Source organism: Nothobranchius furzeri, chromosome 9 (assembly GCF_043380555.1).
Source record: "Nothobranchius furzeri strain GRZ-AD chromosome 9, NfurGRZ-RIMD1, whole genome shotgun sequence".
NCBI lineage: Eukaryota > Metazoa > Chordata > Actinopteri > Cyprinodontiformes > Nothobranchiidae > Nothobranchius > Nothobranchius furzeri.
Genome location: NC_091749.1, coordinates 51,381,102 through 51,407,897, shown reverse-complemented (window position 1 = coordinate 51,407,897; position 26,796 = coordinate 51,381,102). Strand labels below are relative to the sequence as shown.

Genomic DNA, 26,796 nt, shown 5'->3' with positions numbered 1-26,796 from the left:
TATTTATTGTTTTTGTTGCTGAAAGCTGAAATCAGTCACGCTGTTGTAATAAGTTGTTGCAGCACATGGTTCATCTTCATGTTGGGTCCTGGCTATTAATCTGGCTGTTTGAGGGAAGAAAATCCACCTCACTGACTGAAACATAATCTGATCAGCTTGTCCCATTACACCACAGAGTCCACAACACCTCTTCCTGTTTTGCAGTCATGCGGTCCGCTTTAAGCGTGTCTCCGACTTCCTGCAGGTACGGTCCGTCAGCGCAGCTCAGGGGCCACGAAGATCGTGATTGGCTGCGTTCGCACTCCACCAGTGGGCTGCAGGACTCTGCCAGCAACTCGCCGTTCTCCCCCGGGTCCAGCCTCACCTCCCCCTCCGGTACTCGCTTCAACTTTGGACAGCTGGGTATGCCAAGCAGCAGAACTAAAGCTCAGATTTATGAGAGAAAAAAAAAAACGCTTTTGTCTAAACTTTATCACCTTTTCCGCAGCTTCCAGTCCAACCTCTGCAGCTCAGAACAACCTCGCTAGTCTGCGCAACAACAGCCTGACCAATCAGGATGCCCCTTTTGACCCCTGCAGCGAGAACCGACTCAGAAACTCTTGCATGTCGCTTGATGAGAAGACTCGCACCATGAGCCGGTCGGGATCTTTCAGGGACGGATTTGAAGAAGGTGAAAGAAACGAATGAATGTTTGGTGCTGACCAAGCTTTCAGAAATAAATCAAGTGTAAACAGGTGTAAAGGTTGCAGGTTCGATCCCAGATCCAGACAGAGAATTCTGCTGTTGTGTCCTTGGGCAAGACACTTAACCCACCTTGCCTGCTGGTGGTGGTCGGAGGGACCGGTGGTGCCTGTGCTCGGCAGCCTCGCCTCTGTCAGTGCGCCCCAGGGCAGCTGTGGCTACATCGTAGCTCATCACCATCAGTGTGTGAAAGTGTGTGTGAATGGATGAATGATACACTGTAGTGTAAAGCGCTTTGGAGTCCCTACTCTGAGAGGCGCTATACAAGTGCGGGTCATTTATCATTTATCAAAGCTATTCCTGGACCTTTGTAACCCTGTTCTCCCAGGACTCTGAAGCCTTTCCTTCCTCTTTTTCATCCTCGATTTCTGCCACAGGAATTATTATTCCATTTGTTTGCAGAACATTAGTGCAGATTACAGTAGCAGTTCCAGAAAAAAAAGCTTTTATCCCTTTAGAAATCTATAATCAGCTTTAGTTTAGCTTTGTTTAATGGAAAAAGCACCAAGCAGTGCTTTTCTCACCAGCAGCCAGACTCAGAGGAGCAGCTTAGGCGGGCTTTTTGGACCAAAGGAATGTGCAGCCTTGATTTGGAGAACAAAATAAAACAGGAGGGAGGAGAGGGCGTGGTCACAGGTTAAAGACCGACTTCTTAATGAGGAACATTTGGTTAAGCTAAAACACGGTTTAGAGTAGATATGTTTTTTAAAGACATTTGTGGATGGATCTGAGAAAGACAGATGTAAGAAAATCATCGAATGCTGAAAACAGCTGTTTTTGATTTTGCCGAGATCAGAATATTTGATAGATTTTCTGATTTTCGTGCGTAAAACTAAACGAAAAAGACATCAGTGATTTTGTAAAGATTGTGTTTTAATTCTTATTCGTGTCTGAAGGGATGGGACAGATATCTGTCATCTATTCTGTAGCTGGCGTTAACGGATGTAAGTGAAAACTTGTCATTACTCTTCCGTCACCAGTAACGTATCTGGTGTAGTCATCTTTCCCAGCTCTTTCTGTCCGTCTCCCCTTTGGGAAGAGGAGATAATTACAGGATCGCTGTGACAGGTGTAAATGAGACATTGTGACATTTAAGAAACCTCAAACAAAACACTCTCCCTCCCACTTTCTCTCTCTCTTTGTGTGCTTTGGGCTGCCCTTCCTGCAGAAATGCATGTTGTGTGTGTGTGTACGTTTGTAAAATGTGGATCCCCAGACATCAGCCACTGTGTGTTGGACAAGACCATCTGTCCAACACTTTGGTGCAGCTGTTTTAACCCTTACCCAACGTTTAAATTTTCTAACGTTAAAGTCATTAGAGCACAAAAAAATGCACTTAGAAAGCTTCCTTTAGAAATATTATATAATATTTCATAAGTCCCAATTTTTTTACATGAATTTCATCCTTGGCTTCAGCCCTAACAAAATATAATAAAATATGTGTGTGTTTCTCAGATTTAACCCCTTCATTGCCAGGTTTATTAGCAAAACCCGAAGTTTGAAAACTGTACAAAAAATGAAAAAATCAAATCATTTTTGTGTGTTATGTCCAGATTAACTTTTTTGTGGGTAAGTTGTCACAGCCTTGGAGTGTCACAAATAGGCATAAAAATATTTTTTTCTCACTTTGTAGTTTTTGTGTAATGTCACATTTTCTAAAATACTCACGTTAAAGTCATTAGAGCACAAAAAAATGCACTTAGAAAGCTTCCCATAGAAATATTATATAATATTTCATAAGTCCCAATTTTTTTTACATGAATTTCATCCTCGGCTTCAGCCCTAACAAAATATAATAAAATATGTGTGTGTTTCTCAGATTTAACCCCTTCATTGCCAGGTTTATTAGCAAAACCCGAAGTTTGAAAACTGTACAAAAAATGAAAAAATCAAATCATTTTTTGTGTGTTATGTCCAGATTACCTTTTTTGTGGGTAAGTTGTCACAGCCTTGGAGTGTCACAAATAGGCATAAAAATATTTTTTGCTCACTTTGTAGTTTTTGTGTAATGTCACATTTTCTAAAATACTCACGTTAAAGTCATTAGAGCACAAAAAAATGCACTTAGAAAGCTTCCCATAGAAATATTATATAATATTTCATAAGTCCCAATTTTTTTACATGAATTTCATCCTTGGCTTCAGCCCTAACAAAATATAATAAAATATGTGTGTGTTTCTCAGATTTAACCCCTTCATTGCCAGGTTTATTAGCAAAACCCAAAGTTTGAAAACTGTACAAAAAATGAAAAAATCTAATAATTTTTTTGTGTTATGTCCAGATTACCTTTTTTGTGGGTAAGTTGTCACAGCCTTGGAGTGTCACAAATAGGCATAAAAATATTTTTTGTTCACTTTGTAGTTTTTGTGTAATGTCATATTTTCTAAAATACTCACGTTAAAGTCATTAGAGCACAAAAAAATGCACTTAGAAAGCTTCCCATAGAAATATTATATAATATTTCATAAGTCCCAATTTTTTTTACATGAATTTCATCCTTGGCTTCAGCCCTAACAAAATATAATAAAATATGTGTGTGTTTCTCAGATTTAACCCCTTCATTGCCAGGTTTATTAGCAAAACCCGAAGTTTGAAAACTGTACAAAAAATGAAAAAATCAAATCATTTTTTGTGTGTTATGTCCAGATGACCTTTTTTGTGGGTAAGTTGTCACAGCCTTGGAGTGTCACAAATAGGCATAAAAATATTTTTTGCTCACTTTGTAGTTTTTGTGTAATGTCATATTTTCTAAAATACTCACGTTAAAGTCATTAGAGCACAAAAAAATGCACTTACAAAGATGACCAGTTGAACACTTTATTAAAGCACACGAACAAAGAAAAAGTGTGTGTGTGTGTGTGTGTGTGTGTGTGTGTGTGTGTGTGTGTGTGTGTGTGTGTGTGTGTGTGTGTGTGTGTGTGTGTGTGTGTGAGAGAGAGAGAGAAAGAGAGAGAAACACAGAGGGGAGTGAGCTAACAGCTGCAGGCTGAGCACACAACTGTTGAGTGCTCCTTGCACACAGCCTGTCCACATGCATGGCAAAAGCGTGCACGCACGCTCCTCTTCCCTCTGCAAAGGTGGCATCTTTTCTTTGTCTGCTCCTGGGCTGGACCTGGCTCCACTTGCTGCTGCACCTCCAACAGAGCTGCAGCGCTGCTGGACCGCGGCAAGCGAGTGCGCCTCGCCTGGGCTGGTCTCACCATGGAGGTCCCAAGCTCCTGCAAGAACAGCCTTCGACGGATGCTCCTCTTCTGTTGGTTCCAGGCCGGTTCCACAGACAGCCACAGGACCAGGGCATTGTAGGCGCTCACATCTAACATGTTGCAGAAGAGCGACATGGGCCAACGTCTGGTCTTGCGGCGGCAGCTGTATGTTGCAACGAGCTGGAATAAAAATAAATGAATAAATAAATTACATATGCAATTAGGTTGGTGAATTATAATAAAACAAAATAAAATAAATAAATTACCTTGTCCAAGTTGTCAACTGCCCCTTTGCAGCGGTTGTAATCGATGATTACGGTCGGCTTCTGCTGCGGTCCCTCCTGGATCTGAACCTGATGGTGTTTGGTGCTGAGGAGCAGAACGTTCCGCCGGCGCTTTGGAATGTAGCTCACCGCGGTGGCGGTGGAGGTGAAGCCGAACAGGGAGGACAGACCCGCTCTGCTTTTCATCTGGAGCAGCTGTGGGGGCAACTCTGGCTTGTTGCGCCTAACTGTTCCCACAAGACAGATTTTTTTTTTAGCAGCTCCTCTCCAAGAACCAGCGAGGTGAAAAAATTGTCCGTGGTGACAGTGCGGCCGCTCAGACCCTCCGTGAGTTCCAGCACCACCCGCTTCCCTTGCCCCCTTTCTGCCGGGGCGTCTCGAGTCGTCTTGCCCAGATAGGGAATAATCTCCCAGGCATAAGAAGTGGCCACATCGCACACCACCCACAGCTTGATGCCATATTTTGCCGGTTTTGAGGGCATGTACTGCTTGAAGTTGCAGCGACCTCTGAATCCGACGAGCTGTTCATCAACGCAGACATCTTCACCGGGGTTGTAGGCGAGAGGGAGCCGGGCCGCCCAGAGGTCCCACACTTCCCGCAGGGGAGCGAGCTTGTCCTGCTGCACCAACCGGCGGGCTGCCCTGGTCAAGCGGTCATCAAAGCGCAATGTTGCAGTCAGCATGTGGAACCTTCCCAAACTCATCGTGGCTCTGAATATCGGCCTCCCCGTTTCCTCCCCCCAGAGGCTGGCAGATGATTCCCCACGGGAACGGTGCACACCAGCGAGGATGAGCAACCCAAACAATGCGCGGAGTTCCACGCGGTCAACGTCTGTCCAATCGTCATATTTTCTTCTTCCCTCTATATTGGTGTATTTTATTATTACATCTAGGATTGTTGTAGTTAAAAAAAAAATCGAAGCTGTCCTCAATAGTTTGGATGTAGCTGACAGCGAGGCGGGTGATCCCACAATGGCGGACGTCTGGAGCCCGAAAGGGGATCCTGGTGTCGGGTGTCGGGGACCAGGCGATCCCGCTCTTTGATTGCCACAAAGGATGGTCCCATCTCTCCTCTGCAGCAACCACCTCCTCATCTGAACCTTCTTCCATTTCTTCCCCTGAATCAGGCCCTGGGGTAAAGGCCTGATCTTCAGCCTCTTCATCCGAACAAGAGCTGTCATCCGTGGATGAGGATGAGGCTGACTCTCCCTCTTCCTCAAGCTGCTGAAACACCTCCAGGGCTTCATTCACATTGAATCTTCTTCTCATGGTTGCGGTTCAAAGAAATGAATCCTGATCTGAGTCTCATATATGTACTTTTAGTCAATTGGTGCACCTGTGTAAGCTGCCCCTACTGAATGTAAACAAAATTCGATTCTGCAGGAATTTGTTTTGAAAAACAAATGTATGCCTTTGAAGTTTTTCAGCCTTCATCTTAGCTTTCATCCATGCAAATGCTTTGTACTTATTGAAATAACATTTTGCAAAAGTAAAATTGTGAATGAGTATCTGAAATTTAGCAGAAAATCCTTTGATTTTTGATATATAGCATGCCTTTGATGAATATTCATGAAGTCAACAGAGTGTGAGAACCTGTGCCCCCCCCCCTACACTCCCATGGCCCACACCTGCTCAACCACTCCAGATAATGATCACAGATCTGTCCTTTGAAGATCTGTAAAGTGCTTTGATACCTACATACACGCATGCCTGAACAATCACACACAAAGGAACACATGTCAAAATGCTATTTTGCAGAATAAGCTAATTTTGTACATTCAGTCAGGCTTATTTTTTGAAAGAACACTGAAAAAGCACAATTACCAAAAATTCAGAACACACACATGCAAACTATTGTATGGCATCTCTAAATAACACACAAACCATTTTTTTGCAAAATATGTATTATAATGGGCAGTCAGAGGTAAAGAAATACAGCTAAATCATTCAGTTTAAATGCTGGGTCAGCCATTGCCCTGCTATATATGGAGAAAGTATGCCATGTAGTGAAAAACAGTAAAAACTGCTTCTTACATTTGTGATGAGACTGTAAACACGGGCACAATCATAATTTTTTAAAATTATGCCAATATTTATGCTAATTAAAAATATATGATTTACATGAAAGTCAATGGCACAAAAAAATGCTTCAATGTGCTTAACTGTACAAAATGATTTCCACGTTTTAATAAAGTAGGTTGAATATTTTTTCAAACTTTTTTTTGTAATTCCTTCCAAAATACACATCCTCCATAAAAATTAGATAAATTGCATTAACATAGCCAAAGTTATTCACAAAAATACACGTGTCAGCACAAAAAAATGCTCTAATGTGAGGTAAGGGTTAAATCAGTGCAACAGCAGTAAATGCTTCGTTCTAAAGGGGTTTTCAGAAATATCCATCAAATCAAATCAGTTCGGTTACTTCCTATTATCCAGAAGTTGGGAAAAATCCCCAGACCTGCCTGTTCTCTTCTGCTCGACAACCAGCTGAAAGAAAATATTTCCAGTCAGTCCTTGGTCTGCCTCAAGGCATCCTCCCAGTGGGACATCTCCGCTCTACTGGGAGTCCAAATTGGGTTGACACTCAAAGACACCCAGAGTGACTCAACTCGACTTTGAGATCCTCTCAGCTGATCGAGTTCCTCACACTTGCATTTATTCACATTTTCCTGTTTATTATAATATGAAACCAGCTGTATATCAGTTAGATATCAGTAGATGCTGAGTCAGCGCTTCTGTTTTAAACAGATCTGAATAAACTGACTCAGAAATAATAAAGCAATCTCTTAGTGTCTCCAAGCTGTGACTGTTTTGGCTCCTAAAACCATAATAATGAGTTCATCTGAAATAATCTAATCACACGATCCAAACGGCCTCCAGCGAGCCTCTCTGTCTAGACCCAACGTGATAAAAGTTGAGTTCTCCGTTAGCTGGTGCCTCGCTCCCTTTAAGGAAAATGAAAGAATTCTTTTTGGATCAGCCTGACCCCTTGGTGTGGTCGATGACATCACACCGCTGATCCTTCCTAATCTGCTCCCAGGCAGGAAACAGTGTCGGCGTTGTTTCCCAGTGTCTGATGTGCGATTAGCGGCTGAGTCATAAGCAAAGTGCTCTGGTTGTTACAGTTCAGCTGCGATGTGAAGGAGTTTTAGCTCCATGACCACAGAGCTGCACTTATTACGTTTAGGAGGAGGAGGAGGGTGTCCAGGTCAGAGTGGGCGGACTGGGGGGGGGGGGGGGGGGGGGGGGAAACTGGAAACTGTGGGAGGTCTGTTTATAATCACTGTAATGTGGATCCAGACCAGCGTTCTAATCCTGACTTGTGGTTTCTCTTCTCCTCAGTTCATGGATCGTCCTTGTCTCTGGTCTCCAGCTCTTCTTCCATTTATTCTACGGTGAGTTTGAGCAAAATATGCATGTTTCATTTACTGGTGATGGGTTATAAAAGTATTTTTTTACTGTAAAATCTCAATCAGACTCTATTTTTTCATGAGTCCTTCATTTAAAACAGGTTCTTCTCCAACTATCACTATTTAGATCAAGCTGGCGTATTCATGAGTCTTAAAATCACAGATATCTGCAAAATAATCACATAAATGATTTGAAAAGCAGCCAAATTTCTTTTATTTCTCTTCCGTCTGATGCCCTGAAATCTGACTCAGAAGTAACAGGAGGACAACTTCTGGTTTTATTCACAATCACAAAAAGATCCCAGCCCACATCTTTTCACTGCAGCTAATTGGAGCTTAGTGCTTCACAGCTAAGCTCCTCCTCTTTCTGGGCTGGTTTGCTTACCTGAGCAGGTGTAGCACAGAAACTCTCAGACACGGTTTGGCCCACAGAGTCACAGGCTGCAAATCAGAGCAGGAAAGAGAGGGGAGGCAAGATGATGGCCACTTTATCCCTGACAGGAACCATCACATCCTGGCAGTTAACGGTAGGAATAAAGAGTTGTTACACGTCTGGCTGTAAGAAGTGATCCATGCAGTTTCATCAGAGCTAAACTAATTTATGTTTAGAACATCTACAAAAACAATTTTTAAGCGGCACTTTTTGGTTCACATTTTAATTGTCTCACTTACGGCTTTATATCATTTAAACAAGCTGAGTAACTTACTAGTTTTTTAGGCTCTGATGCAAGTTTTCCCTCAGAGCAAGGCATAGCTGTGTTTGTGTTTCTGGGATCAGCTAGTCATGCCTGTGTGTTACAGTCTGGGTGTGCAGATCACATGTGGACACACACACACACGCACGCACGCACACACGCACACACACACACACACACACACACACACACACTCGGGTACAGTATTAAGCTGTTGAAACCTGTGTGGTTAGCAGGACGAAGTGTGTTTAAGAAACTCATTGAATGAGCCTTTAAGCATCTTGTTCTGGTTTTAAATACAGTTCTTTTGTTCGGTAAGCGGACTTCTAATTGAAACCATTTCCAGATCTGGTTTCATTGCCCGTTGCAGCCTGTTTACACGTAAACCCGGGTGTTGCTCTGTTTGAGGGTGCAGCAACAGGGTGTGTCGGATTCGTGTGAGCATTTGTTTTGCATTCTTTTACTTTGAATGTGTTTTTGCCGTCCTGTCGCGTTGTTCCATGTGACGCTGTAGTGGACAATGAGAGACCGTTGAATGCCTCCAGGAGGACGTCTGCTCCCCAGACATGTTGCACCAGACAATATCCTCCTCGGTTTAAAGAGCTCATCTCCACGGCGTGGATACATCGGAGAGGAGTTGGGACATGTGCAGAGCTCCGTCAGTGTCTCACCTAATGATTTTCTCTGCTTGTGTTTGTTTTACAGAACGAGGAGAAGTCTCAGTCGGAGGTGAGCAGCACGCCCACACGCTGCTCTTCTCTTTAATTTCCCGAATGCTGTGGACCTGTTAAAACTTGAACATATTTTCACACTCGTATCCAGTTCCAGTGACTGACCCTAGCACTGGTTCTTTTCCTCTCTGAACACCTGTGTACACCTGTGTGTGATCTTTTATGCATTATTCATCTTTTAACCCGGGCATATCAGACCTCTGATCTGGGAGCCTCCCTCATTTGTTTCTCTGCGTTTGATATTTAAGTCTTTTTGCAGCCTTTGTCTTTTTGATGTTTTTTTTTTGTTTGTTTGTTTGTCTTTCTCAATCTACAGATTCGGAAGTTACGCCGGGAGCTGGATGCCTCCCAAGAAAAGGTTTCTGCCCTCACGACACAGCTGAGCGCTAATGTAAGTAAACATACTTCAACACACAGCAGCAGATGCATTTAAAACATTTAAACCACTTCATCCTTTACTTGTTGTGCCAAGAATGTAATCTTTGATAAGGAATTTTAAAAAATGTAGAATATTACCAACAACAAGGATAGTTGCATTTTTCTTACTTATGACTTTACTGAGAGGAGCTGCTGAAATATCTTTAAACACTCATTTTAAGAAATAACTTTATTCAATAACTTCTTATATAAAATATATGTATTCCACAAAGTAAAATATATATATTTTGCTTTTCATAACTTGAATTTTGTTCTTAAATCAATAAACCATGATGTGTTACATTGTAATTTGTTTAAACGGAGACACGTTCCTCATAAAAAATGCCATAAATGTCTACTCTGTCTCTGTCACGCACTTTAAAAGACAACTTTCTTCTCAGAAGGTATAATTTAAATCACGCAGAACCATCAGAGGAATCTCTCTGAGCCAGCCAGCCTCCTTACTGAGCTGCACAAGTCTCTCCACGCTCTGCTTGTAATCAGCTGCCTGAGTGCTTGCACGCTGGTGGCGTTTCCTGTGAGTGTGGGATTTGGAAGGAAGGCAAAGGTGTTAGATTACAGGTGGTGCTCAAGTCTCAGCAGACTGCTTAAGGACAATCCCAGATGGAGACTAAAGATTTACAACACCAAGTGGTGAAGGAGCAGGAAATAAATACAAGACAACTAGAAAACCCAGAAGGGGGATGAGGCTGCATGGGAGCTTTGTTCACGTATTTGATGTATGACACACAAGTGATGAATTATTTAACCACACCTTGAAGCCCCAGAGGGAGAGAATCTAACAATGTTGTCTGCTGTAAAAAGAAAATCTTGAACACACACACACACACACACACACACACACACACACACACACACACACACACACACACACACACACACACACACACACACACACACTTGTCTCTGAATCCATACCCTAACCATAACTAATGCTGTTCTGTTCCTAATCCTAATCTAAACCAAAAGGTAACTAGTGCCATACAAAATTACATAATTTCACTGTTTTTGCTTTTTAACCATAATGTTTCAGATCAGAAAAACATTTTCATCATCAGAAAAAGATGACCCAACAAAATTGTGGTTTTCAAGTGCTGGGCTTAATTTGTCAATGAGAAATCCTCAAGCAGCCAAATCATCACATGACCACCACCATGCTCAGCTGTTGGTGTTATCAGTTTTTGTGTGCAGAGTTCATACCTTACCGGTTTTTACCTCATGTTATCATTTAATCAGAGGGTAATCTATCAAGCTACTATATAAAAATGTAATCCATCTCACATGTTTGATTGTTCTTGGCCTTTTAAGGAGAGAATAGTTCCAGCTCCTTTTTTTATTTGGTTTAATTTGAGCCAGTTTGAGGGACATCCCCCCCCCCCCCCCCCCCCCCCCCCAGCAGGTGATAATTTTCTCACAGGATGTAATTCTGGACCATTGTTTGGGTTTTGTTATGTTTTCCTTTTATGTAAAACCGATTTAAAGGCATGTTTGGGTTTTAGTCCCCAAGGCTGAAACAGTGCTGATATTTTTCATCTCGTTCAACCGTTCTGGTTCTGATGTTGCCTCTTTACTCAAGGATGCTGATGATTTAGATAGTTCACTCTCCCTCAGACTCTGTTTATACTCATTTGGACAGTCACAGGATAATTGGTACCTTTGGTTCTGTCAACACACACTTTCATTTTAATTATATTTTTTATGGGGAGTGAGGTGGCATCGTCTTGGAACTTTAATCCCTCCACAATCAGTTTTTTTCTTCTCATGTTGTTGTTATTTGGATTGTTCAGACTATTTTTTTAAATGCATGTTTTTGAAAATGATAAAAGCGTTATATTTCCTGATGCAGATTAGTAAGGTATTACCGTCATTTGGAGAAAGAAAAGTTCATTTTTGACCTAGAGCAGAGCTAACAGCTGGTCCGAGTGAAACCAGCTAGTGTTTCTGCAGCCTTGAAACAACTCTTATCTCAGATATTTCATAGAATTTCATGCAGACATTTTTGTACCTTCAAGCATCTCACTTAAAGTTAGAATATGGAACATTTTAATAAAAAGCTTTATTTAAAAAAAAACTGCACGGGGCGTTCAAAGTTGTGCAGAATGGATGTACAGTTTCTCCTTTAAAAGCTATTTAAAAGATAAATAATCAAATGTTTGATCTGTCGGGCACAACACTGTGTTTGTTTACGTCTACCAGCCACTAGAGGGCCACTGTTGCGCTTAAAAAGTCCACTCAGCAAGGCGTGGTTGGGACTGTGTAAAATTACAGACTTGACCAGTCAAGCAGCTTATTCTGAGCCCAGAAGATGTTCTAACGATAAATACTGTTGTATAACAAACGCATTCGTAGAAATGAGTCCTTACCCTGTTTGTTTCTAAACATGGTGCTGGAACGTGCAGCAGTGAACCAATATCCCTACGGCTGGATTTTTAGTCCTGTTGTTGCAATACCACCTCTGAACACCAGAGTTTGCCAGAGTGTTCACCAGTGCCAGTCTTCCATATTCAACCTTTAATAGGTTATTCAGTGTTTTCTGCATCAAAAATAAGCTGCACACCTCTTGTAGCACAGCTGGATAGAATCTTGTAATAATTTTGCTGGAATACTCCCCCACAGGCTCACCTGGTGGCAGCGTTTGAACAGAGTCTGGGCAACATGACCATTAGACTGAAGAGTCTGACTTTGACTGCAGAACAAAAGGTGAAAGCAACACAGTTCATGGTTCAAACCCTCCTCAGCTGAGTGGCCCGGTTTAACGCGTTGTTGTGTTTTCTGTGAAGGACTCGGAGCTGAATGAACTGAGGAAGACCATCGAGCTGCTGAAGAAGCAGAACGCTGTCGCTCAGGCTGCCATCAATGGAGTCATCAACACACCTGAACTCGTGCCTAAAGGAGACCGGACAGGTAACGCTCCAGCTAATTCTATTAGGAGGTTTTGCCACAAAACTAGAAGTTAATTTACTTTTATAAAATGAATCTAGTCGCAATAAAGAAATAACGTACAATGGAAGCATTTTGACACTGTGACAAACTTGTCTCCGCTGGTGATTGGGACATTTTTATCTTTTTACAAATTTGTAGAAACTAAACACACTTTGTTCTGTCTCTGTATCAGTGGGCAGTAACAGCTCTCTACAGCAGCAGAACCAGCCACCAGACCTACGCATCAGGCGACAGCACTCCTCTGACAGCGTCAGCAGCGTCGCCAGCGCCACCAGCCACTCCAGCGTGGGCTCCAACATGGATGCTGATGCTAAAAACAAGAAGAAGAACAAAAAGAACTGGGTAAGAGACTGGACATGAGAAATATATACTTCTAAAGTCATGCTGAAATCATTTAGTGCTTTCATGCTGACAAGCAGGACTTAAGGTGTTTGTCTCTGTCTCAACATTTTGGTTTTTTTTTTCCTTTTAGCCAACTTTTAATGGGGATAAGGTGAACGAACACACAGGACACTCTCGCTCCTGTAGAAAGCACATGTAGTCTGATTTGGTCATTTGCAGATCAAAACTGGGCAAAATTTCCTTTAAAATAATGCAAATGACCAAATCAATGTCAGCCAGATGGTGCCTAGTCTTAACGGTAGAGCATCTTTCACTCAAACATAAAAAACAAGAAAACATTATTTTTTTTCTGTGTGTTGTCAAAAGACACTTTTATGCACCGGTGGACAAGTCGGAGACGACGACGACGATGTATGCAGATTTTTAATTCTCATGTGCTAAACCTGTTACTCCCCGTGTTTGGTTTGCTTCAGATTTAAAGATCTTCTCTACTCTAGTAGTTTCCTACTGTAGATCAAAGTAGCAAAAGCAACTCCTGTGTGTGTGTGTGTGTGTGTGTGTGTGTGTGTGTGTGTGTGTGTGTGTGTGTGCGTGCGTGTGCGCGTGTGCGTGTGTGTGTGTGTGTGTGTGTGTGTGTGTGTGTGCGTGCGTGCGTGTGTGTGTGTCCACCCAAGCATCAGTGTTTGTGTAGGCGAGACCCCACAATGAGCTCCTCCATGCAGGTGCTGCTCTCCTGCTGTGTGTATAATGTGGAGTGCAAGCACTGCGTTTGTCAGATAGTCTAATGCAACAAAACATCCTGCTCTTCATGGTGGTTGTGGTGTAGATTTAACCTGCAGCTGCCCAGAGGTCAGATGAGCTCGAGTATTGTGGGGGTCTGTAGTTTGATCCTCATCCTTCGGTAACCCATGAACACACCCAAACCCACATGAACGTGTTGTTTTGTCTCCCTGTCTTCCTTTGCTTCGCTCCATATGGCAGGTCTATGAGGTAAGCGTGGTATGCTGTGTGAAGTAAGAGACAAAGAAGCCTAACCCCAGCACTTTTTATAGGTTACTAACCTCACTTCTTTTCTTCCCCTCCTGCTGTAGTGCCTTTTCTTTCCTCCCCAACACCTCTTCCCTGAAAGATGATCTTATGACGTTTGAGCTGTCTCTCTGTAAGAGAAAAGAAAAGGCCTGCCTGTGTCTGCACTGGAGAACAGCTTTTAGGAAATTGCTAAAACATTTAGTCTTTTAAACTCTTATAGAACATAAAAAATAAGTAAACTTTGATGAAATATTATGTCTACAGTTATAAGCAAAAACAAAGAAAGGAGGAAGAGTTTGCTTTATTGGGGATGTATTTGCAAGACATCAAAGGGTAACACTAATTAGATTAGTTTCTCTAGAGTCTGCTTTAACTCAAATGGATTTTCTCATGAATTAAAAATAAGAAAATTATAAAATTAAGAGATGTTTGTATACGTGTGTGTGTGTGTGTGTGTGTGTGTGTGTGTGTGTGTGTGTGTGTGTGTGTGTGTGTGTGTGTGTGTGTGTGTGTGTGTGTGTGTGTGTGTGTGTGTGTGTGTGTGTGTGTGTGTGTGTGTGTGTGTGTGTGTGTGTGTGTGTGTGTGTGTGTGTGCTTGTCTTTTATGCTTAAGTGGACAAATTTGAACTTTTAACCTGTAGTGTGTAGGCATTTCCACGTTGTGGGGACATTCGGCCGCTCCACACAAATACCCTTAAACATGGTTTTAGAGGTATGGTGTGAGTAACCTTTTGGTTTAGATTAGGATACAATATGTTTGTATACAAACATCTCTTAATTTTATAATTTTCTTTTTTGATAAGTGCATCAATTTAATGTCAAAATTTGCAGTATTGGCCCATTTTTTTCCAGGACCCTTGCATCTTACATGCTGTCAATCTACTTATCCCGACTGATAGGAGCCCATTCTGTCATAATAAATGCTTTTGTGGGGTTTTGATCAAGTTAGCGATCTGTGGATCTTACTGGCTGTTTCCAAGCAACATAGTTAACACCTTTACCTCATGGCATGGTACTCCCATCATGACCAAACTGTTCTTGGATGCTTGGGAGGAGTTCCTCTAGGAGGATGTTTTGGTACCATACCTTTGTTATGAAGGAGACCATTAGCTTCTTTGCTGCTCTTCTTGACACCACCTAATATCCTCCCACAATGTTCTCGCATCTGCCTGGTGGAACGAACTCTGTACTGGTGGTGCCCCAATCCCACTGCTAGATCCTGGTGCTTGCTAGACTTTCTTGGGAATATTTTTGAATTTCAGTTTAGTTTTATTAAACATTTTGGAGTTTATGCAAACTCCCATAACAAAACCCAAGGCATTAAACATGAGAAAATTTATATTTGTTGTCATTCTCGCAACTTTTAGTTAGTTAGTTAGTTGTTAGTTGTTAGTTAGTTAGTTAGTTAGTTAGTTAGTTAGTTAGTTAGTTAGTTAGTTAGTTTAATGTGCAGACCCTTTGAATTTAGATGGTCAGTAATCTGAACCCGCACCTCAGAGCTGGAGCTCCAAGTCAGTCATAAGATGATCCACCCTTTATTTCTTTTCTCTCTCTCTGGCTTGTGTTCACCTTTCCTCGGCACGCCCTCCCCTCTCTCACTTTTAACCTTACCTTTCTTACCTTTTTTGTGCCTGTGTGTTTCATTTCAGCTGCGAAGCTCCTTCAAACAAGCGTTCACCAAGAAGAAGTCTCCCAAATCCGCCTCTTCTCATTCAGACATCGAGGAGATGACTGACTCTTCTCTGCCATCCTCCCCCAAACTGCCCCACAACGGCAGTTCGGCCACCAGCCACCTGCTCAGGAACACACACTCCAACACACTGTAAGATTCTGTGATACTGCTGTGTGTAAAGCTCCACCAAAGTCCCGGTCCCTGAGTTCTCTGTGTTTTTAGACTGTCGGAGTGTTTGGATGGCGAGGCGGAGATGGTGATGCAGCTGCGCAGTGAGCTGAGGGAGAAGGAAATGAAGCTGACCGATATCCGCCTGGAGGCTCTCAGCTCCGCACATCAGCTGGACCAGCTCCGGGAGGCCATGAACCGGATGCAGGTCTGCAGATCTCTAGCAACACATTTCTTTAAGGTTTAGAATGGTTTTAATTGTAGATTAGAATGTAAGAAGTGATCTGAACGTGTCTGACAGCTGGAGATCGAAAAGCTGAAAGCAGAGAATGATCGTTTGAAGCTGGAGAGTCAGGACAGCAGGACTGGTTCCCAGGTGTCCATCTCATCCTCCCCTCCCCCTCACATACAAAGCCAGACCCCAGGGCCTGGCCCGGGACTGTCCCAGCACAGCCTTAACCTCACCACTAGCGAGTCCACCAGCCTGGGTAAAAAGACACTACAGAGTTTTCTTTTTATATAAAATAAATATTAAAATATTAAATAAAGTAATCATGGCAAATGTGAAAACCTCTGACTTGTCCTCTATCCTGTCAGACATGCTGCTGGAGGACACAGGTGGAGAAGGAGGCGTGAGAAAAGACGGTCGACACGTGAAGATTGTTGTGAGTTTAGAGAAGAAGTGGGAGGAGGTGAGTCGTTCAGTTGGATAAAAAGTGGTAAGTATCCCTGAGATTCCTGGTTTTCTAAACCTGCTCTAATTTCACAGGTAGGACAATTTCGCCATTTTCTGATTGGCTGCATTGGAGTGAGTGGTAAAACAAAGTGGGACGTCTTGGATGGGGTAGTCCGACGCCTTTTCAAGGTAAACACAAGCAGCTTGCTACAGAAAGTGGATCATAACATGGCACGCCTGGATCTAACATCCATCTTTGTCCAGGAGTACATCACTCATGTGGACCCGGCGAACCAGCTGGGCCTGAGCACGGACAGCGTTCACGGTTACAACATTGGTGAGATCCATCGACCCAGTGGGCCCAGCTCTGCCAGCACACCTGAGCTGCTGCCCTGTGGCTACCTGGTGGGAGACAACACCATCAACATCCAGCTCAAAGGTTTGTCAGAACTTTGTTAAAACTCCATCACAGCAGAGCCTCTGGTAATGGAACTGCAAATGATGTGGAGTTCTCATTAAATGCATCATGCTGTTCATTAATTCCAATCATCCTTTTCCCTGCTGTGCTAATGGGTAGGTCATTCAAAGAACAAAACGCACTTACTGCTGTTTCAACTCCTTTAGATTTTCGGTAGTTGATTAAAGAAAATAAACCTATTTTGTTATCTTTGAAATTGTGCAAATATTAGTTTTCAAGCAGGAATATCAGATTGGTAAATAATTTATAAAACTTTAAATGTAAACATTTGTACAAAGTCCTAAACAAGCACGTTTGTGTCTGCATCCAGGTGCAGTCAGTGGAAGCGTGGACTCGCTGGTGTTTGATACGTTGATCCCGAAGCCGATGCTGCAGCGTTACGTCTCCCTGCTGAAGGAGCACAGACGAGTCATCCTGTCCGGGCCTAGTGGCACAGGAAAAACCTACCTGGCCAATCAGCTGTCTCGACACTTGCTGCTGCTGGAGGGTCGAGCCTTGACCCCAAATGCCATTGTGACCTTCAACGTAGATCACAAGTCCAGCAAAGTAATTGTTCCTATTTTAATGTTATAGGTTACTGTTTTGAATTTAAAATGTTACATTTTCATGTTTTTATCACACATAAATTAACTTAAAAATACCAACATTTAGGAAACTTTTCCTTTTTTATTCTGCATTGTTGTTATTATGGCTGGTATTTTAGTACTTTGTCTTATAAATAATAGTTTTAATGGTGTGTGTGTGTGTGTGTGTGTGTGTGTGTGTGTGTGTGTGTGTGTGTGTGTGCGTGCGTGCGTGCGTGCGTGTGTGTGTGTCCGTGTGTCCGTCCATCCAGGAGCTCCGTCAGTACTTGTCAAGTTTGGCTCAGCAGTGCAGCAGTGTCTCAGGGGAAGAGTGCCCCCTGGTGGTGATTCTAGACAACCTCCATCATATCAGCTCACTTGGAGAGATCTTTAATGGTCTCTTCAACTGTAACTTCCAGCACAGGTCAGAGCATGCTTCTGCACACTTGTTTACCCGACTTTAGATGATGCATTAAATCTTGATTCAGATATTAAAAGAGAAAATTACGTTTAGCATAAATCATGTTTCCTCATCTTTTAGCCCGTACATCATCGGCACCATGAGCCAAGCCACGTCGTCTGCCCCCAACCTGCAGCTTCACCACAACTTCAGGTCAACTCCTCTCACTCTAAGCTTCTTTTGTGGGGTTATTTTACATTTTTTCATTTTGCATATTGAGACACCTGCTTGTTCTCCAAACAGGTGGGTCCTGTGTGCCAACCACATGGAGCCAGTTAAAGGATTCCTTGGTCGCTACCTGAGGAGGAAGCTGATTGAGATGGAGATTGGCAGCCGAATGCGCAACGTGGAGCTGGTGAAGATCATCGACTGGGTCCCGCGGGTTTGGCACCACCTTAACCGATTCCTGGAGACCCACAGCTCCTCTGATGTCACCATTGGTAAGGATCAAAACATCCGTGAAGAAGAATTGGTACAGAAAACTATAATGTTTTACCTCTCGACTCTCTGGCGCGCAGGACCTCGTCTGTTTTTGCCATGTCCCATGGATGTAGAGGGATCCAGGGTTTGGTTCACAGATCTCTGGAACTATTCCATCATCCCTTATATGCTTGAGGCTGTGCGTGAGGGACTGCAGGTAAATGTGATGGTTTTCACTAGTGGGTCTCAGCTGAGTTGTTTTTAAACAATTATAAGGAAACAAAGATTCAAAGTGAGATATTTTTGATTATATAATATTTTGATTTTTTTTCTTAATCATTAAAGCTCTACTGAATGAGGGTTTTGCCAAATTTCTCATTTAAAATGAGAATGGCCGAGTTACTTATCAGTTTTTTCCAAATCATTTGTCTCGCCAACAAAAGCTCCTGGTTACCTGGCTTTTGTTGGTGCTTCATATATATGTCTGGTGTTTCCCTATTACATATGGGGTTCCCCAAGGCTTGATACTGGGTCCTCTTAAGTTTTCCTCATTGTGCTCCCTTTGGCACATGAAAAACAAAAACCCAACATTAGGATCATCATTAAAGGACATTTAGTTATGCTTAACATTTTCCCCAGATAATCCCAGAGGGGTTAGATCATTACTCACTTGAAATAGTTTAAACAAGGTGATAAGTCAAACCTACTTACAGGTAAAGATATGATTAAGAATCTAGTTGTAGAAAATGAGAAGCACATAAAAACAGATATTTTATGTTGGGGAACATTTTGAATCTTTACTGTAACCAGTTGGAGAGTTCGTGTCATAGTCTTGTTCTCCCTGCAGCTGTACGGACGTAGGGCTGCGTGGGAGGACCCAGCAGCCTGGGTGATTGACACCTACCCTTGGTCATCAACTCCAGCTCCTGGTGACTGGCCACCCCTGCTGCAGCTCCGCCCTGAGGATGTAGGCTTCGATGGCTACTCTGCACCAAGAGAAGGAGTCAGGAAGGATCCACCCCAAAGTGACAGTGATGCAGACCCTCTGGTAGGCAACAAAAAATGTCATGATCATGAAGCCAAGCCCTTCAGAACTGTACAGTAACAGGCTAACTCTTTGTTTCTGCTGACAGATGAACATGCTGATGCGTTTGAAGGAAGCAGCTACATCATCAAGTCCGCAGAGCTATGACAGCGACTCCAACAGCAACAGCCATCAGGATGACATCTTGGACTCGTCTCTGGAGTCAACTTTGTGATACTTTCAAAAAAAAAACAGTTATTTAACATTTTTATGAGCCGATCATTTCCTTTTGCCACAAAAATGCAGCCACCTTGATTTGGGTGCAGGTAACCCAAACATTTGGAAAGAGAATGACTTATAAGTGAATTTTAGTAAACGGGCAACAAAGTTTTTTTTACAGCACTGCCTTTTTTCCTTCACCACTGTGGCCCATGGCTCCTTTGTCAGGAACCGAACGTCTTCTTCAGACAAGCAGAAGCACACAGCCTGTCCCTGTTATCGGTCTCCTTGAACACCAGCCAGCTGTTCTCCATCCTCCACAGAACTGCAACATCACATCTTCTTCAGGAGATCCTACACAGCTGCAGTGCCCCAGAGCTGCCTGCAAGTGGCGGCCTAGTTACTTTGTCTGGAGCTCCGGTGAATCTGTGAACCACTGACCAACCTTTGTGTTTGTGTGACTGCCAAAGGACCACAGGATTTAACGTGAATGTTTGGTCCTACACAAACCTGTTGTTGTTTGTTTAAGACCCTAAACTTCCCAAATGAACTGAGGCAACGTGTTTCTGGATCAGGAATGATTCACAAGTTCAAACAAATACATCTGAATGGGGTTTTGGGACAAAATTCTTCAGAACTGAAGCATTTCTTTTCATAAACACTGTAGCAAACACCAGCTGTGATCGACTCAGCTGCCACAATTACTTTCACATTATCCGAATGTGGGGAAGAGCTGGTGGTATAAAATCTAACTAAAGTTTTTGCTTTTTGTTGGGATCACACCCATCCCAGATTCCTCAAAATGGTATGCCAGCTTCAGCAGGTGTCTCTGGAAGTCCGTCTGATGAAGCAGACTTAGCCCTAACCCTAAAAGTGGAGACGGTGACCGTTGGTACCGCCGAGGTTATTAACTCAGGATAAGTGCTCGTTCGTGGCAACAACGGGAGGTTTTGACCAGTGGTTTTCTGTTGTTCAGGCACTAAGACGTCTTATTAAGGCTGTTTTAGCTGACCTGTGATTTTATTAGATAAAAATTAGAATAACAGCCTCACATCCCAGCATTTATCTCACCAAAGGAGTTCTTTTGAAGTAAAATAAAATACACAGACACACATGTCTAAGCTAGTAAATGTTTTAACACTTAAAACTAATTTTAAACACACAAGTACAGAATCAATTAAAAAAAGGCTTCTATGAATACTGGCTGGTAAATGAGGTTCTCTTTTTCACTCCCAGAAACTCCTCTGAGATCTCCCAGACCCACCTAGGCTGTTGTAGCATGTCTCCTTTTGGTGCTGGACTGAATCCTAACATTGCCTTACTCTTTCTACCAGACTATGTGCATTTATTAGCTGCTTATCTGTTGAAAAGGCTGTAACCTTAGCAGGGCTCAGAGCCGACACTCCTGTCCAGGAGCGCCGTTGACCTTTCATATCAATCACCGAGAACGAGACGTGGTGCTTTTAAGTTGGTTTTCTTATGGTTTGCATGAGTGACCTGATATTAAGGTGACTGTAAATAATCTGAACAGTTTAGAAAGAAAAAAATTAGATGTGTTTTGGTGCTTGAAATCAGAACCCTGTTTTGGGGTTGAGCAAAGTAAAAGATGTGCTGATTTTATACCTCATGCCCCATAACTTAATTGTGCTTTTGCCATGCTTATGCTGTTTATGTGAACAAACATGTAGAGCTAATTGTTAATACGGATTTGATCCGTGATCATTGTGGTTGAATGTTGATGAAAACCGACTTGTCATTCTTAAGTGATTATTGCTGTTAGACTTGATGCCTGCCTTGAGAAGTTTAAAGCCACAGAAATCCGATCCTCACCATTTCTATGCAACTTTCATTTTCTCTCCTAATTAAAGCAGACCACACCGCTTCAGAACTGTTTTGCATGGCACAAAATTTGTGACAGGTGTTATTATCTTTTGTCTGTTTCTGTCATTCCCGTGAATTGTCTTTGCAAGCACAACGATCCTGTCCGTCTGCGTAGAGCCTGCTCTGAGAGGAGCCAACGTTGTCCGACTGGTCTCTTTAAGGTGTTACTCACAAACTCTATGAATGTTTTAGCTTTTATAGCCTTGTACATTTTTATATGTAACATAACTTTGTAAATAGTTGATTACCTGGCAGAATTTTTGAGGATTTTCTTTTCTAGCCCATTTGTTACGATACTTGAAAAGGAGTATTTTGTGTACAGTCTCTTTACATCAGAGCAGATGGAAGCAGTTTGAATCTGAAATCACTGTCTTAGTCTTAAGTTATTGTGATTCAATAAATTTATGAATTATTTATAATTAAATAGTTTTCTTTTCTTGAATAAAACACACGATTTAAAATTGCTTACAATTTATTTGGCGTTTGTACAAAACAAATGAGATATACATATATACAGGACATGTGACATTATAAAACAAATTCATATAAATTAAAGCAATAACTACATTTTAATAATAAACCATTTTTTTATATTGAGGCTAAAGCAACTTAATAATCTTGTCATAAAATCCCATACAGACTTGTACAAAATACTGTACACGTGAAGACAAGCTGTGCAAAAACAGCAAACTGTCAGCGGCTCAGCTGAAGCAACACACTTTGAAACAGAAATCATTTCAAAACGCTGATCTTTATAAGTTCTGGTGGCGGGAAGCAGCTTCTTACAGATCTGGTCAGTCACACAAAAACAGCTTGAGTATAAAAAATAAATTAGGATACTGTTATTTCCTCTTCTTCTGACTCTGAGAAATCAGAATGTTTACTGGAAAGAGAGGGAGAGCAAACGCTGCAACCTGCTGTCCGCAGTCTCTCCTCCTCCTCTTCTAGCTCTTCATCCTCGGCCGAGGACTTCTTGCCCACGTCGCTGAGGTCCGGGTGCGGGTTGGCCTTGGTGGGCAGCGTCTGTTCCCGACATCCACCGGATGACAGCAGCTCCCGTTCTTTGGAGTTCCTCCACTTCATCCGCCGATTTTGGAACCAGATTTTCACCTGTGGAGGAGGAGAGAACAAGAGGAGAGTGAGCGGAAAGGTAGGTGGCAACACACTCCTTACGCACGACAGATGAACACGTTTACGCACGGGGAAGAAGTTTTACCTGTGAGTCTTTGAGGCCCAGTTTAGAGGCCAGCTTCTTTCTGTCTGGCTTGCTGATGTATTTCTGTTTCTGGAACATTTTCTCCAAAGCTTTGCGCTGCACGTCGGAGAACACCGCCCTCCTGAGCATCCCTCTGCGGGGTTTTCCTCTGGAGGCCAGGGGCCACGAAAAAGTCCCGGGGATGGGGACAACAGAGGAAGATGCTGCAAAACAAACAAAAATAATTTCATGAATAGTGTTTTATTCATAAGAAAAAATTTGCGTAACCCTCTGAGGGTGGCCTACAGCTAAAAACTGTTATGTTTGAGCTTCATAATATAGTTTTTCCTCATTAACAGCGCAGTTTTCTCGTTTTGGAGCAACGCAACACCCCCTTCGTTTTGAGTGAAATGGCACGAGGTGACTAATTAGCACATTGGCCGGTCCTCAACCGCATTGGTATGGTAAAGAGGTAGCATATCCTTAAAGGAACCCTGCGAGGGCGGATAGAGGAGTTAATAAACCGTGAACAGTAATTGTGTAGTAATGAACTAACGCAGAAAAGACTCTGGACAGGCGGCGAAGGCCATATATTATCGCAACAAAAGGAGATTTACACTTTCAAACTAAACACAACTGCATACCAGAATACTGATGCCCGGCGGGGGGAGCGGAGAGGGGGGAATGGTGCTTTTTTTCCCTCCTCCTCTTCTTTTTCTTGCCCTCAAATCATTTTCATTAAATGAACACGAAAAGCTATTCAGCACGCTGGAGTTGTTTTGTTGAAGCATTCAGCTGAACCCATGAAAAGACTCCATCTCCATTATGATTTGTCTGAATGAAAACGACTTTATAGACTTTTCTAAGGGATTATTCGTTATTTCATCTCGTTCACTGGCCCAGTTGGAGAATGCAGGAACGTTTAAGGCACACCGATCGGGATTTGGGGTCAGTGGTAACCAGCTCCTATCTGCAGTGAGGACGCAGAAGGTGGAAAAAAGTTTTTTTTCTCTCCATCCGGGATCTTCTGAGAGCATTGGGAAGATAAGTCCATGGGCCCTTCAGAACTTCACCTCTCTGCCGTGTGCTTGAGTTCCTCCTGACTGTAGCTGGTCCGCGGCCGTAGCGGAACAACGACGCACTATGTGGTCTTGTGAGAATATTGAAAACTCTCAATAGCGCCTAATAGGGAAATTAGTGCATGACTGGTTCACGCCTTTGGCCCGCCTGGTAAAAGTCACTCTCCTGGGTGTGTGGGCTGTTCGCCCGGTGGGAGCTGACCAAATTGGTCACGGTGCTGAGGGCTTTGTTGGCGCCATCATGGCCTGGTGGTCCCTCCGGGCCGCTGTGGGAAAACGCAGGGCCGGGGAAATGCCAAAAAAACGCCCCCAATGGGAAGCAGGGGGACTAAAAACTGCTACCCCGCCTTAAATTTAAAGCGTGACGATTTGGGATAATTGGTTAATTAGGGGGTGGGTGGGTTGGCCCTGGGACCAGAGCCAGCGCTCCCCGTTAATGAGACAGTGATTTCTTCTTTTCTGGCTGTTTGCTCCCCCCTTTTCTTCCAATACGTAAGTTAAAATATATGACAGGGTTGACAGGGGTTTACATTTAAATGCAATTAGCACAGACAGAATTCTAAAGGTCGGAAAGAAAAGCTGCGCCTACCTGGTAAATAAGGTGTTGTGAATATGGGGTGAAAGGTCCCGTCAAAGCAGGAAACGGGGAAGGCCTTGGACTGCAGGCTGTGGACCACTGTGGGTGATGACGCTGCAGAGAAATGATCAGAACAGTTAAGGCATTTACCAGAGGAAGAGAAAACCAGATTACTGTCTGTCTACTTACCCGACTTTGGTGATGGCGCGAGGATGGCGCTCACTCCAAACTTGAGAAAACTCGGGTCTTTACTCGGCACTGACGTCTTGGCCGAGCAGGAGTCGCGCGTCACCGCGGTAGTCGTGCCCGCCCCGTTGTAGGATAAAGTCGCGGTAACGGTGGGCATGGCGGTGCTCGCTGAAGGGGCAGTCCGGTGTAGGAATGCAGCAGGGCGACTTATCCGGAGCAGGTCCTCCACTAGGAAGCTGGAGTGGCCCGGGAAGGTGGCTGGTAGGGTCTGGTGGAGCGGCAGGGCCGCTGCAGGCCGGTACAGCCCCGGGTAGAGCGCAGGAGGCGCGAGGACGCTGGGGATCATCATTGTCCCGGCTTTCCAATGAAATGATCAGTGCTTAAAAATCAGAAATACTCCGTATCAGCAAGAGGGAAAGAGTGGTGTGAAAGGCTGCTAACAGCTCTGACTTCCTCACTCTGGGGAGATGAGCTTTATAGCCACCTGCCCCCCCGGCTCTCCTCTGAGCGCTGACAGCCTCCACAATGGAGCTGAACAAAGTTCTCCACATGGGTCGCTTTCATGCTGCATCCCCAGCCCGCTGATTGGTGGGAGGACGCAATTTAGGATTGAATTAGACTTCATAAGCAAGCAATAGAAGATGTAAAGAACACAAAAGGGAGTCGGTCATCAATTTTGCATATTGACCAATTTCCATTTATTGGATTGTTTAAACGCAAACGGGCCAGTGAAAGAGCAATCTTCAGATCATCTAAACTTTTAAGAATGTGCTTTATTCTAGCAGGATAAACACAAAGAATTATAATTTTAGGTTATTATTACCCACATAAATTAGGAACAAATTTAGAAAAAATAGACTTGATAAAATATTTTGATCTGCTCTAAAATCTCTTGGCAGCATCACATGCAAATCAGTGTTAGGGTTTCACGGGATTCTCAACACTCAGTCTGGCCCTCGTCATGGAATTATGTCTTAAAGGGATTTCTGCTATCAAAACGCTTTAACAGATGTGTTAAATATCACTCTTTTTGCGCAGCCTTTCATTCAGCGCGCACAGCCGCAGCTCCGAGCGCGCAGGAGAAGTGTGCGGCCCGCACCGTGCCCTCCTGATCCTGTTAACCATGAACTAACTGTCACCCTCAGCTGCGAGGGAGGCGCCCCTCGGCCTTTCTCCAACAAACCCCCCATGGGATAAAACAGGAGAAAAAAGAAGCTTTATATCTGTAGACTGTTTTGTTCTGCTATTTTAACCGACTGAATAGAAGTGCATCTGTGATTTGATTTAAAACGCATTCATATGAGCGGACACTGAGACCCCAAATAAATCTCTTATTACAGCAACTTGGAGCCTGATCGTCGTGTTCTGTCAGCTTTTCCCCTCAAGCCCTGTTAAAGGTGAAAATCCGCTGCAGGTGCGAATAAAGAGCCGCATCGATGGCTGAACTCTAAAAATACATAAAACTGTTTAAAATATATCATTTAATGTTATTACGACTTAATTTGTAAGTTCAGTTCAATTCAATTCAGATGTGCTTTATTAATCCCAGAGGGAAATTAGAGTTTCAGTACACACAATTCTGAGATCAGAAATACAGGCAATGACACTTGACAAGAATTGGTGACTGTGGTCATTAGTTTATTTAATGTAAGGGCCCATAGATTAAGCCTAATGCATTTCACTGCAAAAACTAAACAAACAAACAAAAAGAAAAACAACCAAATAATAAAAAAACGAATAATCAGTATAAAGACAATTAAATAAAAATGTAGTCCTCTTTAAATAGTACCACTTAATTGTTTTATTTATTGATTTTGGCTATGTCCTTCAGAAAAAGGACAATAGTTTTCAATCCACGTTTTAAATAAAGAAGCTGAATGAATGATTAGTGACCCCAAAAAGTCTGGCACATGAAACAATATTCGTGAGATTAAACGAAATCTCGATTGATCAATGTTAAAATAACAATCTAATTATGTTTAATTATTTGTTCATTTAAAAACACGACAAAGAAATAAAAATAAAATTGGCTCCAACCACTTGTAATACTTTCATATTCCACCAGAGAGCAGAAAACAGGTGTTTTTCATGGTTATGGAGGAAAGTACTAATCCTGTTAAAGTGGTGCGAAAAAGAATAAGATTAAAAAAATTTTCTTATGTCTGAAGCTTCCATATGGCATGAAACATTTGCTTTTTGCTAAACAAACTGACTATTTTTCCAGCAGATTAATTATGTTGGTCTTAAATTTGTTTTTGTACAACTTGGAGGTTTATTTAAAACTTTTCAAAAGCTTTTTACAATTTGATCATTTTCTTCATTGATTTTTAATCATTTATATTTTATATGTTTCCTCTGTTTGTAACCAGTGGCTTT

At 42.7% G+C, this 26,796-nt stretch overlaps 2 protein-coding genes across 4 annotated transcripts in view; one reads left to right on the top strand and one right to left on the bottom strand.

Moving 5' to 3' along the window:
- Nucleotides 1–19,746, top strand: part of nav2a (neuron navigator 2a) — a 122,135-nt gene extending 102,389 nt beyond the window's left edge. For all 3 annotated transcript variants that reach the window (XM_015953712.3, XM_015953713.3, XM_015953711.3), the window contains 21 exons: nucleotides 245–402; nucleotides 488–670; nucleotides 7,574–7,626; nucleotides 9,042–9,065; nucleotides 9,384–9,458; nucleotides 12,122–12,205; nucleotides 12,286–12,409; nucleotides 12,621–12,790; nucleotides 15,469–15,641; nucleotides 15,714–15,867; nucleotides 15,961–16,147; nucleotides 16,257–16,351; nucleotides 16,429–16,524; nucleotides 16,600–16,774; nucleotides 17,124–17,359; nucleotides 17,649–17,800; nucleotides 17,918–17,989; nucleotides 18,080–18,276; nucleotides 18,355–18,473; nucleotides 19,104–19,304; nucleotides 19,390–19,746. In XM_015953712.3, coding sequence (XP_015809198.3) covers nucleotides 245–402; nucleotides 488–670; nucleotides 7,574–7,626; nucleotides 9,042–9,065; nucleotides 9,384–9,458; nucleotides 12,122–12,205; nucleotides 12,286–12,409; nucleotides 12,621–12,790; nucleotides 15,469–15,641; nucleotides 15,714–15,867; nucleotides 15,961–16,147; nucleotides 16,257–16,351; nucleotides 16,429–16,524; nucleotides 16,600–16,774; nucleotides 17,124–17,359; nucleotides 17,649–17,800; nucleotides 17,918–17,989; nucleotides 18,080–18,276; nucleotides 18,355–18,473; nucleotides 19,104–19,304; nucleotides 19,390–19,515 — 2,854 coding nt within the window. In that variant the 3' untranslated portion in view covers nucleotides 19,516–19,746. The remainder of the gene's footprint in view (nucleotides 1–244; nucleotides 403–487; nucleotides 671–7,573; nucleotides 7,627–9,041; nucleotides 9,066–9,383; nucleotides 9,459–12,121; nucleotides 12,206–12,285; nucleotides 12,410–12,620; nucleotides 12,791–15,468; nucleotides 15,642–15,713; nucleotides 15,868–15,960; nucleotides 16,148–16,256; nucleotides 16,352–16,428; nucleotides 16,525–16,599; nucleotides 16,775–17,123; nucleotides 17,360–17,648; nucleotides 17,801–17,917; nucleotides 17,990–18,079; nucleotides 18,277–18,354; nucleotides 18,474–19,103; nucleotides 19,305–19,389) is intronic.
- Nucleotides 19,747–22,053: 2,307 nt separating this feature from the next.
- On the bottom strand, nucleotides 22,054–24,883 carry dbx1a (developing brain homeobox 1a). The gene is made up of 4 exons (XM_015953715.3): nucleotides 24,421–24,883; nucleotides 24,244–24,345; nucleotides 22,597–22,799; nucleotides 22,054–22,490 (listed from the first exon to the last, which is right to left on the bottom strand). The coding sequence occupies exons 1-4, from the start codon at nucleotides 24,767–24,769 to the stop codon at nucleotides 22,212–22,214; spliced, it is 933 nt and encodes a 310-aa protein (XP_015809201.3). The 5' UTR covers nucleotides 24,770–24,883; the 3' UTR covers nucleotides 22,054–22,211.
- Between the last annotated feature and the right edge of the window lie 1,913 nt (nucleotides 24,884–26,796).